General features: G+C 42.2%; 1 protein-coding gene across 1 annotated transcript in view; it reads right to left on the bottom strand.

Moving 5' to 3' along the window:
• LOC135196197 (DCN1-like protein 2) overlaps positions 1–13,732 on the bottom strand; it is a 136,940-nt gene that overhangs the window by 61,523 nt on the left and 61,685 nt on the right. Inside the window, exon 3 of the mRNA XM_064222801.1 lies at positions 3,420–3,588. Within this exon, the coding sequence (XP_064078871.1) occupies positions 3,420–3,588 (169 nt within the window). The remainder of the gene's footprint in view (positions 1–3,419; positions 3,589–13,732) is intronic.

The following is a 13,732-nucleotide window of genomic DNA, read 5'->3' as shown; positions in this document are numbered from 1 at the left end:
GGCATGTCCAGTCAGTTTTACATAAGGTTGATGCCTCTGTTTCAGATCAGGACGGATCGCTTCGCTCTAGGTACTATGCTACGAACTTTGCATCCTTGATGTTGAGTCATCTTAACCCAGACGTCATTTGTCTGAAGCCAGGATTGACTTTGGAGCAGGTGAGGTCGGTGGCTCCATCCTTGTCTCCACATGATGACTCAGCTTTGGAGTCTACAGCAGACGGTTTCTTGGCTGGGCTTCTGGTCGGCGGTCATTGCCAAGATAGCTTCTGACAGATCCCCAGAGGGGTTGGTGAGTGCTTCCTCTCTTGCCAGTTTGTTGTAGTCTGGTGGCAAGGCATTCTCGTATCTTGCTCACATTAGTATTAATCGATGGGCTAACCTTCTCCGGATTAAGATGCGGGTTTATCCAGGATGGAAAGATCAGTTGACCCTGAGTCCTTGCTGGCATTGAGGAATGGGGATCTTTTGGAATCACAATTTCTGTTCCCTCAGACCGAGCTGGAGGATCTGATCCCGATGACTGAGCTTGTCTATGGCCACATTCCATTTGCCTGGGATATACCTGGCTGAGAGCTCTACCAAATTCCTGACCACCCACTGGTGAACTTCGACGGTCAAGGTGTGAAGTTGACGTGAAACCAGGCTCCCCTGCTTGTTCACATAAGCGACCACCATGGTGTTGTCCGACATGAGAACGACAGAATGACCCTCTACTTTCTCCCAAAACTCCATCAGATCCAGAAAGGCTGCTTTCAACTCCAAGATGTTGATATGCTGCTGTTTGTCCTCCAAACTCCAAACGCCCGAGGCAATGAGGCCATCTAAATGAGGCCCCCAACCTGCGAGGGAGGCGTCTGAAAACAGAAGGAAGTCTGGAGGGAAAAAACAGAGGAACACCCTTCAGGAGATTTTCGGTCGTCCAACCACCAATGGTCTTCTCAACTTCCAAAAACAAAGGAACCATTAACAGGAGCGAGTCCCCCACTGAAGACAAGAATTTCCTCAGCCTCCATTGTAGAGACCGAAGATGAAGACGACCATGATGGACCAGCTTCTCCGGGGAAGAAAAAATTCCCAGAAGAACCTGCCACTGATGAGCTGACTGATGTGTTTATGACAGAAAGGTGTGTGCCACCACTCGCAACTTCACCAACCTCTGATCCAATGGAAAAACTCTTGAAACCGCCATATTGATGACCATGCCCAGGTAGAGAATCCTTTGACTGGGTATGGGGTTTGACTTTTCTTGGTTGAGCATGATGCCCAGTTCCAGACAACACCAAAGCAGACAATCTCTGTCCTGCAGCAGCTTTTCACTGGAACCTGCCAGGACCAACCAATCGTCGGGGTACCTCAGCAAACGGATCCCCTGAAAATGGGCCCAACTTGACACCCTTGTGAACACTTGAGGGGTTGTCGTCAGCCCGAAGCATAGGGCTTTGAACTTGAAGACCTTGTCTCCGAGAAAGAAGCAAAGGAACTTCCTGGACGTTGGATGTATTAGGATCTGGAAGTATGCGTCCCTCAAATTATCAACAGCATGAAGTCGCCATCCCTCACAGCTGCCAACACTGAACGCGGGGTTTCCATCTTGAACCTCGTCTTCCTGATGAAGTGATTCAAGTTGGATAAGTCGATCACAGGCCTCCAACCTCCCGACGCCTTGGACACCAAGAAGGTGTGACTGTGAAACCCAGGAGACAGACGCACAACTTCCTCTATCGCATTCTTGTCCAGCATCTTCTGCACTTCCTCCCAGAGAGCCAAGAACCAGAGAATCTGGAGGATACACCCTCCTGAGCAGAGGCTTGTCCGAGATTGGGTGAGATAAGTCGAATGGCAGTAGATACCCCACCCGAAGAACATCTACTACCCACTTCTCGGCCCCATAACTCTGCCACTTGGCCCACTGGCCCGCCAGGCAACCCCCCACCTGTGGCACAAGAGAGGGAGAGGCGCCTAACCTACCAATGACCCCCTTTACCTCTGCCCAGACACTAAGAACACTGGAAAAAGGTTTCTCCACAAAGGACCTACATGCCTAACTCCATTACCACAGGCCAAACACTCAAAATTTTTTGTCAAACCTAGATTCGAGTAGGGGTGAAGAAGTAGGAGGGTTAAGGATGGGAGATATAAATGGAATATGAGAAGAAACAACACTTCCTTCTAACACACTAAGTAAATAAAAAGCCTCTAAACTGGCCCTACTTTTGGCTCTAAGGACCACCTCCCTTTTCCTATTTCTGTCAAGTCTGTCCAAGTGGGACTTGAACCCCTTCCACTTTTTATCATCCCAATCCTGACATTGCGAACAAGTGAGACCTTTACTGCATTCCAGCCCCTACATTTAACACACTTTGTGTGAGAATATTTGATCTAGTTTTACAACTCTTAATGCAATAATGAATGCTTGATGCACTAGTGTCAGACATCTTGAACTAAATTAGAAATAGTTAACCACAGCTGACGATATAACTGAATACTTCACCAAAATACAAGAACAAATATCCAAATAACGATGAATATGACTGCACAAAAGTTGGCAGAAAATTAATTGAAGCGCTCAGCCGAGTTGTACCTATCAATCCCAAATGTGGGCGGGGCCTTGTTACCTACAGAAACTACGGTAGCGCCACGGCAAAACTTGAATTTTTAGACTGTCATGGTAGGAAGCTTGTTGCTATGTAACTGCTTGATAAGTGACATATAAAAAACCAAATTTCTAAAGTTTTAACATCATTAATTCCATAAAATGTCTCCTCTATTTTTCTTATAGTATTCTCAGCAGGTAGACACTAATAAATTTCACAAGTGATATAGGAAGATATAGTACAGGCAGTCCTCGCTTATAGGCACATCGGTTCATGGCACTTGGCTAACAACGTTGTTAACCAGATTTTTGGCAACGGTAAGTGATTTTCAGCGACAGTAATCAGTTTTTCAGCATCAATGAGCTGTTTATTGGCATTGGTTAGCAGTTTATCTGTGCCAATAAGCGGTTATTGGCACCGATAAGCAGTTTCTTGGTTTATGACATAAATGCCATTTATTATAATCATCAGCAATTTTTTATTATCAGCGATTTTTGGTTAGCAGCGCTCAACTAAGAATAGAACCCTTGCCATTAACCAGGGGCTGCCTGTACTGCTAATTATAACAATTCACTGCGCACAGCTTCTGGCTCATGTTGATGAATATTCCTATATAAAAGGAAATGGTTTGTATTTCTATTGGAACAATGGAAAATACAAAGATGCCGAGACATTTTTGCACTGTGAATCTCAACTTGAGAAACATATCAATACTCGACACAATTTTCTCCTAATCTGATTTGCAGCAACTACAAATATTACTGTAATACTGTCAAGAGCATTCCCTGTGTCACAGGTACATTAAAACCAAAAAACAACTTACCCCAAATCTGTTAACCCATTCATAAATTCATCACGGGTGAATTCACATTGTGTTGCTGCACGAAGTTTCCATGCTAAAATGAGTACTAATCGAGAATCTGGCGAGAGGTCTAAGTCATCTAAGAGTCGCATAACTCCATCCACAAGAATTTTATTTGGCTCACTTGTATCTGCAAAGAAATGGAAAAAATTTGTAGATAATACAAATTTTCATAATAAAATTTATTACTTGGATACTTACTTACTCTTAAAGAGCATTCAAATAAAAGGAAATCGCTTGGCTGACCCAGATGAAAGTCTAGTTCACCTGTTCTCCAGCAGCTCGTGTTCAAATGATGTAGCTCATTAGAAATCTCCTTGACTGACCATTAAGTTGTGGGGAGGTTAACTGAGGTCTACTTTCACATTAGGTAAGCATCCAAATAATAAATTTAATTATGAAAATCTACATTACTTGGGACAAATCTTACCAACTAAACTTAAGGTTTCTTGCATAAAACCAAAAGCATCTTACCTGATCTAGAATCCTTTCTGGTTCTTACTGATACCAGAAGGTGGAATCCATTCAAGACTTTTGCATGTGTGCAGCAAAGAGCAGCCTTGCAGAGATAACCATTTCAATTCAGCTAGAAGGAAACAGAAGTGGCAAGAAGGGGTCCCTATACCTGAGTCAAAAAGCCCCAAAAACAATAGTAAACTAAAAATCAATACCTTAATGGTATGCTCCTACATGCTTCCCATACCAAGAGCCAGGATCTAAAATAAAGAGCCTACATTAGTCTTTCTTCAATTCAGGATATGATTTTACCTGCTAATAGTAGTGGAATAAGGTCTTTACCATTTTCAAAGGTAGTGAGCAGCAAAAACTTAATTGTAATTCTACTGTGCGACATTAATCACATCCTTAGGTGACAAATTTGTCTTAAAACTAAATAATGAGCAACCACTCTTTCATTATTAATGCTGACCTTCATTAAAGATAAAAGGTCAGGAGCCAGTTTCTCATGTGCTAGCCTGATCAAATATGTCAGAGGAGAACATTGTGTTCTTTGACAAAGGCATTCTAAGTTTTCCAAATATCAAAGTTAACTTTCCCCTTCTGACTTAAATCCACCTAAATAAATCTCAATTGCCCTAACAAGTCAGAGAAGTGGTTCTTCTTCCTTCCCCACTGAGGAGGTTAACTTAGTTCTTAGTAAAACCTTAAAAAAATCTTGCTACCATTCTCACCCCCGGGGCAAATTAGATAAAACTGTACCCCTTTACAACTGCCTTATAGGAGAATGCCTGCAACAAACTTACTCTTTTAAATGCCACTGGTGCTAACAAAAAGTGTCTCGGGTAAAAACTTAAGGGGAGCGTTTGAAAAATTGTTTTCCATCAATAACTTCTGTTTTTTTTATGAATCAGTTTGAAATTTTGGGCATGATTTAGTTTATGTATAGCAAAAAGGTCTGTATTCATACTTTTCGCTGGTACCCCCAACCCCCAAAAAATTCTTTTAGAAAAACTCATTAAAAAAATCAAATGTAACTATTGCAACATAAGAGCTGAAATTTACATGGTAGACATATTATACATTACAGTAAAGTTACAGTGTTTTTTTCCTATTTTTTTCCAATTTTTTTTTTACAAATATTTTTAGATTTTTGGAAAATCTTGGATTGATTTCTTGGAGAAATGAATCTCAACTTATTTTGGGACAAAATGAAAAAAAACTAATAGTTTTGTATAAAATTTATTTAGCTTTCATTTGCTTTTTGTTTCATTGAGATAGGTGAATTCGTTATGCTGGAGTTTCCATTTGAAGGTCAATAAGTTTAGTTTTGAGATATAGGCCTCCAAAGTTTTATGACGATATTTTTTGCTTGTCTGTCCAATTATTTGCTTGTTGTCGCACAGTTTGAGGTTTTTATGGCAAATTTGATACATCATGTTTGCATTATCTGTGATTACTAATGTATATAGCATTAGATTTTATATACATATTTAGGCTCCTGGTCCCCCCCTCTTTCCTTTCTCTTGGAAAGACGATATTTCGTATCTGCATTGAATATCTGTAACCATTTCTATGACATCAGGGGCCATTTTATAACGATAAAGGGATTTCTTCTTGCATTTATATCTGAAATTTATAAGTTCTCTCAGCCTCTTTGACACTAATACAGTTTTGAGAATCATCCACCACTCTCTTTTTCTGTTCTTCTTTCTCCAATTCTTCCAACAACTTCTCTCGTAATAGGTACCGATGAACAATTTCCTCTTCTAAAATATCTTCCTGAATATGTTCAGCATGAGAGGTAGATGGATTGTGGTCGTAGTTGTTGTTGTTGGGTAGTGGTAGTGTAATCTGCCCCACCCACTAGACCACTGTCTGTCAGTACCCTCATCTTCATGTCATCTTTTCTTTCTTTTATGGAATGCAGATGTTTACATTTTCTTGTTATTGGCATGGTTTCTTCTGAACAAAGAAGTATTCAAAAGCCAAGAGAAATAAAAAAAAATTAACTAGCAAAGTAAAAAAAGCTCCACGAAATGACAAGGGAGAGGTTGGGTGAGAGGGTCGTTTTGGTGCATGAGTTCTCAGCTGCAACTGAGTAAAACACCCACCCCCACCCCCCAACCTCTCCGAGACCTCTAAGTAGGTGCCTAAATGTATACTTGCCATAAGAGTTGCCATATACTACTACATTTAGATATTCTTCTTTGATAGCTAAATTGAAATTACTAACGATATTCTGAAGTTATCATTATATTATACGAAAAATGTCATTTTCTCAATGATAGTAGGGTTACAGTTTTGGCTTATAACTCCAAAACTAATGTGGATTTTTCAATAAAATTTTCTGAGAATATAGTCGAGAGGTGTACAAGTCCTTACTTGAAATATCAGGGAAATTTTTTATTCTTCTATTTTTTCATCAAACGCTCCCCTTAAATAAAACTAAATCTAGAAGCTCAAATGTAATAATCCCATTATCCAGACAACCAGACACTAGTGACAAATTAACCCACAAGGTGCAGCGCGTTGCTAAAAGCAACGCTTTACATGCTGCACAAGGACGACGTCGATATGATTGACACTTTAATTTCAAATATCTCAATAAATTTAGTCCCTCACGTTTCCATGACGTCCACAGTCTCGCCAGCCATTCAGCTTACTCTTGAACATAAAAGATGCCAGATTTCTCTTAATCATAGGTATATAAATAGCATAATTGTAAACCTTCCAGGGCTTGACCAGGGAGGCTTTCATTTCCTGAAATTACAACGTTAAAAAATTCATATATGTAAATCTTTGTTTATTTTGTAAATTTTGGTGATAATGGATTTTGATGATGATTCTTATTCTTTTCCATCAAACAGTGATACAGTGAAACCTCAACATACGAAAGTCCCTTCTTACAAAACATCCAACTTACGAAAGCAAAGACGAAGATTTTTTTGCTTCTGTATACGAAAATAATTCAGATTACGAAAGGGTGTACTGTAAAGTCCGAGATTTGCCTGGATCGCCGAGAACAATTTTAAAACTCGCGCGCCACTAACTCAGTAGACTCGCCACCATCCTCCCGCTCTCCCATTGGTTCCTGATGCTAGTCACCGCTGTAAGATCCTGCTTTCCTATTGGTCAGCATCTATCCCATCGTGCCTCTACTTCGTAAAGGCATTCTCCGGCCACTTTGTCACATAAGCGTTATCGTACGCACACGGAATTTGTTCGTTCACATATACGTATTTCGTTAGTTAACGTAAATTCATGTTAGTGATTTCGCTTTCTACTTGTATACTTTATTGTGTTGTGTGTGAACTTAATTAACTTGATTAGCCATGGGTCCCAAGAATATTGCTGAAGTTCACGGAAAGAAGAGAATACTTTCTATGGAGACTAAGATGGAGATAATTAAGAAGTATGAAGCTGGCATGCGGTTGAGTGTGATCGCTAAGGAATATACGGGCAAAATCCGTTGACGATAGGCACCATCCTTAAGTTGAAGGAGGCCATCAAAGCAGCTACACCTTCCAAGGGCGAGACTATTTTGTCCAACAAGAGGAGCCACATGCATGATGAGATGGAGAGGCTGCTTCTTGAATGGATTAAAGACAAAGAAATCGCTGGCGATAAAATAATCGACGGCAATCTGCCACAAGGCCAACACTATTTTCTGTGATCTGATTGCCCAGGCCAAAAACGACGGAGGAGAAGGGACATCGACGGCAACTCCAGACTTCAAGGCTTCTTGGTGGTGGTTTGATAAATAACATAAACAGACTGGCATCCATTCGGTGGTGAAGAAATTGAAATTTTGTAAAAAAAAGACATTTAATTTTAAGTTTTTTGTAATGTTTTCTGCCATTTGTTAATGTGTTTCGTAAAGTTTAGTGTTAATGTGTTCTGCCATTTTTTAATGTGTTTCATAAAGTTAAGTGTTCATGTTTTCTGCCATTTGTCCTCCTCCTCTGTCGCCACTTTCAGAGACCGCCTCACTCGAAAGGTAAGGTTCTACATTTTACTACATACATATGTATGTACATGTATGTAGTACAGTATTTCTGGTACCATGTACACTAATGCACTTTATTTACAGGTACAGTATAGGTTATGTCAGATATTGAATGGTCCAAATTGTTGTATTTCATTGTTTATTGGTCAACTTCGCTTCATTATAAAATCTACTGTGGTGGTTTTGTAGGGCTTGGAACAAATTAGGCAATTAAAATGTAAACCGTAGTTCGAGATACGAAAAAATCAGGTTACGAAGGCTGCTTCGGAATGGAATAATTTCGTATCCTGAGGCACTACTGTATAGAGTCAGATAATTAAAGTGACAGTGACGATAGTATAGCACTTGACAAGATATTAGGTCACTTAACATCAAGTGGCCTAATATCTTGTCAAATTTTGAAGGAATGGAAAAGTTGGGAAGAAATTTTGTCAGTGGATTAGGCAACCTACAGCACGTAGAGAAGAAGGGGGTGGAGCTTAGATACTGACAAGGAGAGAGCACTAGGTCACTTGCTTGGAGGTATAATAAGCGGCTGTATATTTTTTTTGGTCACCGCTCCCACCACAATTTTTGCCTACTACGTATCACTTTATTGCTATCTGTGACCTAAATATGGGCTAAGACAGTGATTGAGTCCACAGATAAAAGCAGAGATATGTCACTGAAGCAATCTGGCCTTAAAACAAAGTAGATATCGGATCAGCTGGTCGTGAGGCGTTCAGTTTGACACTGATGTGCCAAATCTGGCAACCCACTGTTGAACTGAACGCCTTCCCACGACCAGCTGATCCGATATCTGCTTTGTTTCAAGGCCAGACTGCTTCAACAACATAATCTCTGCTATTATCTGTTGACTCAAATCACTGTCTTGGCCCACATTAAGGTCAGGGGGCAATAACGTGATACGTAGTAGGCAAGAATTGCAGTGGGAGCGCTGACCAAAAATATATACTACAGCCACTTATAAAACCTCCAAGCAAGTGACTGAGCGCTCTCTCCTTGTCAGTGTCCAAGCTCCAGCCCTTTCTTTACATGTTGTAGGCAGCCTAATGAACTGACGAAATTTCTTGCCTACTTTTCACTTCCTTAAAAATTTGACAAGATATTAGGCCGCTTGATGCTAAGCGGCCTAATATTTTGTCGAGTACTATAATATTGGTTTAAAAGTTAGTGTGCTTATGTCAGTTAACATACACACACATTTACAACCATTCAACCAATTAATATGACAAATTTTCTAAGACAATTTGTATTTTCATAGCTACAAACCTGAGGTCTTAACAATAGGATAATTTCTAGCGCCTAGCTAGATCCAGTTAAAAAGCAGATGAACGCAAGGAATCTTGTGATATCTGGCAACACATGCGTAGATCGGGTGAAGAGTGGTCAAACACCGCTCACCTACGCCAGTCTTTCCCAACTCAGGATGACTTAACAAATAGAGGGGCGGCTAGAGGTGGGCAGTATAACGTTAAGACCTCAGGTTTGTAGCTATGAAAAATACAAATTCTTAGAAAATTTGTCATTTGTTCATACGTGAACAAACCCTCGGTCTTAACAATAGTAGGATAGACTCATACTTGGAGGGAGGTATAAGACATCCTAGACCGGCTGGGGGCCTACCTGCCAGTCCAGCTCTCAAAAGAAATAGTTCTTGGAGAGGGACTGAAGCCCATTGAGAAGCTAGATACACTAATATCTATATCAGAACCTGAGTGATGTACAGTGATATATGGGATAACCATTGTATAGGGAACCAAAGAGAAACTTTGACTGTCCAATAACAAACCAAGACACTAGAGTTTGTAGTGCTCCCAACTCCTTGCCCAGGAGCAGAGCCTATGCTACCAAATAGTGGGTAAGAAATTGTATATTGCACAACCACACTACCAGTATGACTATCTCACTCACCTGTATCAGACCAGTCTAGCAAATGACGTGTCTATTCCTTAAACCGCCCGAAGGCTCTAGCCTGCACAGACATGGTGGTGGAATCATTAAGAGTCAAGTATGCCTGTCTGATGGCTTCCCGTATCCAAAAAGAGATAGTACTCTTAGACACCTCTTTCTTTGTACGGCCTGTACTAACAAAAACTCTGCGGCAGCCTGGTCCAAGGTGCCGAGTCCTTTTAAGATAACAACGCAGGGCCCAGACAGGGCACAACAAAAGCTCTTGAGCATCACCACCCACAAAGTCAGTCAGTGATGGAATGGAAAACGAAGCAAACCTGTCATCATGCACCGAGGGATTTTGGGTCTTGGCCACGAATTCCAGGACAAATTCGAAGGACACTGACTTCCAACCCCTGGTGTGCTTCACCATGTGCCCAGCTGATTTCTGAGAAAAGCCTCTCACTCGGAGGAGATAGCTGATAGCCTCCAACCATGAAGAGACAGGGATTCTACTGACTGGTGGAACCTTTCTGCATGGGGCTGACACAGATGATGCCGCCAAGGGGGAATCTCCCTCGGAATCTCTGACAACAATGACAGCAGATCTGGAAACCATTCCGCCTGAGGCCACAGAAGGGCTACCAAAGTCATTCTGAGACCCTGTGAACTCATCAGCCTGTTCAGAACCTGAGGGATCAAACAAAACGGAGGGAAGGCATACACCTCCAGTTGTCCCAGGGATGTTGGAATGCGTCTTCTGCCAATGCTAAGGGATCCGGAACCACTGAACAGAACACCTCCAGCTTCCTGTTGTAGCATGCCGCGAAAAGGTCCAGCATGGGTCTCCCCCAAATCTGGAAAAGCTTGTCTGCCACCACTTGATGAAGGACCACTCTTTGCCTAGGATCTGATCCCAGCGACTGAGTTTGTCTGCGACCACGTTCCGTTTCCCTGGGATATACCTGGCTGAGAGCTCTACCGAATTGCTTATTGCCCACTGGTGACAAGGCATGAAGTTGCTAAGAAACCAGGCCTCCCTGTTTGTTCACGTAGGCTACCACCGTGGTGTTGTCCGACATGAGAAAGACAGAGTGACCCTCTACCATCCCCCGAACCTCCTTCAGACCCAGGAAAGCCGCCTTCAACTCCAAGACGTTGATATGTGATATGTTGCTGCTTGTCCTCCAAACCCAAAATGCCTAAAGCAATGAGGCAGCCTAAGTGCGCGCCCCAACCTGCGAGGGAGGCGTCCAAGAACAGAAATAAGTCCGGAGGGAGAGAACGCAGAGAGACGCCCTTCAATAGATTCTGGTCGTCCAACCACCAACGAAGGTCTTCTCTCACTTCCAAAGACAGTGGAACCATAAACAGGGGAGAGTCCACCGCCGGAGACTAGAATTCCCCTAGTCTCCACTGCAGAGACCGAAGATGAAGACGCCCATGAGGGACCAGCTTCTCCAGGGAAGATAGCACTCCCAGAAGAACCTGCCACTGATGAGCTGACTGATGCGACTTTGACAGGAAGTTGCGCACTACAGCCCGCAACCTTCTCCAATCTCTGATCCGACGGGAAAACTCTTGCCACTGTCGTATCGATGACCATGAACCTGTGCTTACCAAGGACTGAAAATGCTAGCAGCTATTTCATTACTGAAAGGTGAGGGGTTGTAGTTGCAATGAAAGCGGGGCAGATTCCAGTAATGAAAAAAACACAGGGAAGTACTACTTCTCATGGGCTGATCATTTGGAGGTAGAGCTGGCAGGTCGGGGAGCAGGCAATGTCTTGCGTATATACCTGTCAATTCGGTTTGAACCATGAACAATTGCAACCTTCCGAATACGAGATATTTTGAAGACAAATTCAGATGTCTGAAGAAACATTCCGCATTATCGCAATGCGATACAGCGGGAGACTAGTAAAGACTTCTGTTACAGTGTAGTAAACATAAAGATGAAAGCGTCCAGCATATATATCTCTGTTGAAAATTCTCGTAATATCCAAGGGGATGCAGAAGAAGTCATTCATGTATGCGAGAATCCCCGTTAATCAGTCGTAAGTCCGATATCGTTTGACAGAGAAAAGGTTCGGTAGTCAATCATTGTAAGGGAGAGACACATAAATCGACCGTGCATCTCGGAGAGCCAGCTGGTACTGGGTTGTCTTTCTGCAGTCGCGGCCTACTCAGTTATTTCTTGCTCACTCACTATCCTGAGTTACCAGGTAATCCATTCCTTGAAGGAATGCGCTCGGCTAGAATAATCGAGCGTTAAAAAAAAAAAGGATCTATTATGCTCGAGCAATTATATTTAAACGAAACAGATTTCAGTAAATACAAAAAACTGAGGTGGTGTTGTCGTGACCATACCATAAATATCTTAAAATCGAAACTGGTAACTCCAGGCAGCGACTGTAGGAAGGAGCTCTGAGGAGCCAGTCGTCCAGATACAAAGAGGTTCTGATAGCTCTCGCATGCAGCATTCCTGCGACATTGGGCATCAATTTCGTGAAATTTTGAGGCGCAGTGCTTAGTCCGAAACAAAGAGCTCGAAACTGGAATACCTCCTCTTTGTATACAAACCTCAGGTATTTTTTGGAGCTCGGGTGGATGGAATGTGGAAATACGAATCTTGTAGATCTAGTGAGACCATCCAGTCCTCCTTTCTGACTGCTGCCAGGACTGATTTTGTAGTTTCCATCGTAATTTTTTTTCGTCTTCTGTACGAAGACGTTGAGTGCACTTACGTCCAGCACTGGTTTCCATCCCCCCCGAGTTCTTGGGAACCAGGAATAATCGATTGTAGAAACCTGGTGATTCTAAATCCCACATCTTCTCTATTGCCATCTTTTCTAACAAGAGCGACATTTGCTGATGAATCGCCTGAACTTTTGATTCCTCTCTGTATCTGGCCGAGAGATCTATCGGGGATACTGCTAAAGGTTTTTTCAGGAAACAGGATTTTGTATCCCTCCTTGAGTATCTCATTTCTTGCTGTTTTCGAAACCAAATCTTGAGTGGCCTTTTGGACTAATGCTGACTAGACTTCCTTAACTAAATCTTGTGGAAATAGGAGCGAAGAAAGAGGGGCATAAAGGAGCTCTGACTTCTGCACTGGCGTAACTCCTTTAGCCAAAAAAGAACAAAATTGAGCCCTTTTCCTTCAGGACACCTGCAGCGAATAGTGCTACCAATTCATTAGCCCCGTCTCTCAAAGCTTGTCCATGCACGACATGATATGAACAAGTTCCTCCGTGTCATTGACTTTAAAAGCTTCCACCTTTTTTCCCAAGGATCCCAGGGTCCAATCCAAAAAGTTAAAAACCTCGAAAGCTCTGAACACTCCTTTGATGAGGTGGTCTAATTCTAAAGTCAACCAAAATACTTTAGTTCTACTCATAGCTGTTCGACAAGAAAAATCCATTAAATTTGAGAAGTCCCCTTGTGCTGAAGAAGGAATTCCCAGACCAAGAGCTTCTCCCGTCTCATACCATACGCTCAACCTGGAAGCTAACTTTGCTGGAGGAAACGAGAAAACTGTCTTGCCTTGTTCTCTCTTTGCTTGCATCCAGTTACCCATCACCTTTAGAGCTCTCTTGGAAGAGCGAGACAAAACCATCTTTGTAAAACTTGTCTTATTAGAAGATTTCCCAAGCGTAAACTCTGAAGGAGGGGAACGAGGCGCAGCTGGAATAAAGCTCTCTGGGAAAATTTCATTAAGGACTTTCATAAGTCTTTTCAAATCTGACGAAGCATGATGTTCCTTTGAATCCTCTTCATCTGAAACAACCTCTAAGGGAATCACCGGAGAAAGGGCGATATCAACTTCCCTTTCTTCCGTGTGTCCTCGAATGGAGTAGTGACGTCTTGCCTCCCGACGTCATGAATGTCGATTTCCTGACGTCCGATGTCATGAC

Source organism: Macrobrachium nipponense, chromosome 17, assembly GCF_015104395.2.
Source record: "Macrobrachium nipponense isolate FS-2020 chromosome 17, ASM1510439v2, whole genome shotgun sequence".
Classification (NCBI taxonomy): domain Eukaryota; kingdom Metazoa; phylum Arthropoda; class Malacostraca; order Decapoda; family Palaemonidae; genus Macrobrachium; species Macrobrachium nipponense.
Note: the sequence above shows the minus strand (reverse complement) of the source record. Positions and strands in the feature narration are given on the sequence as shown.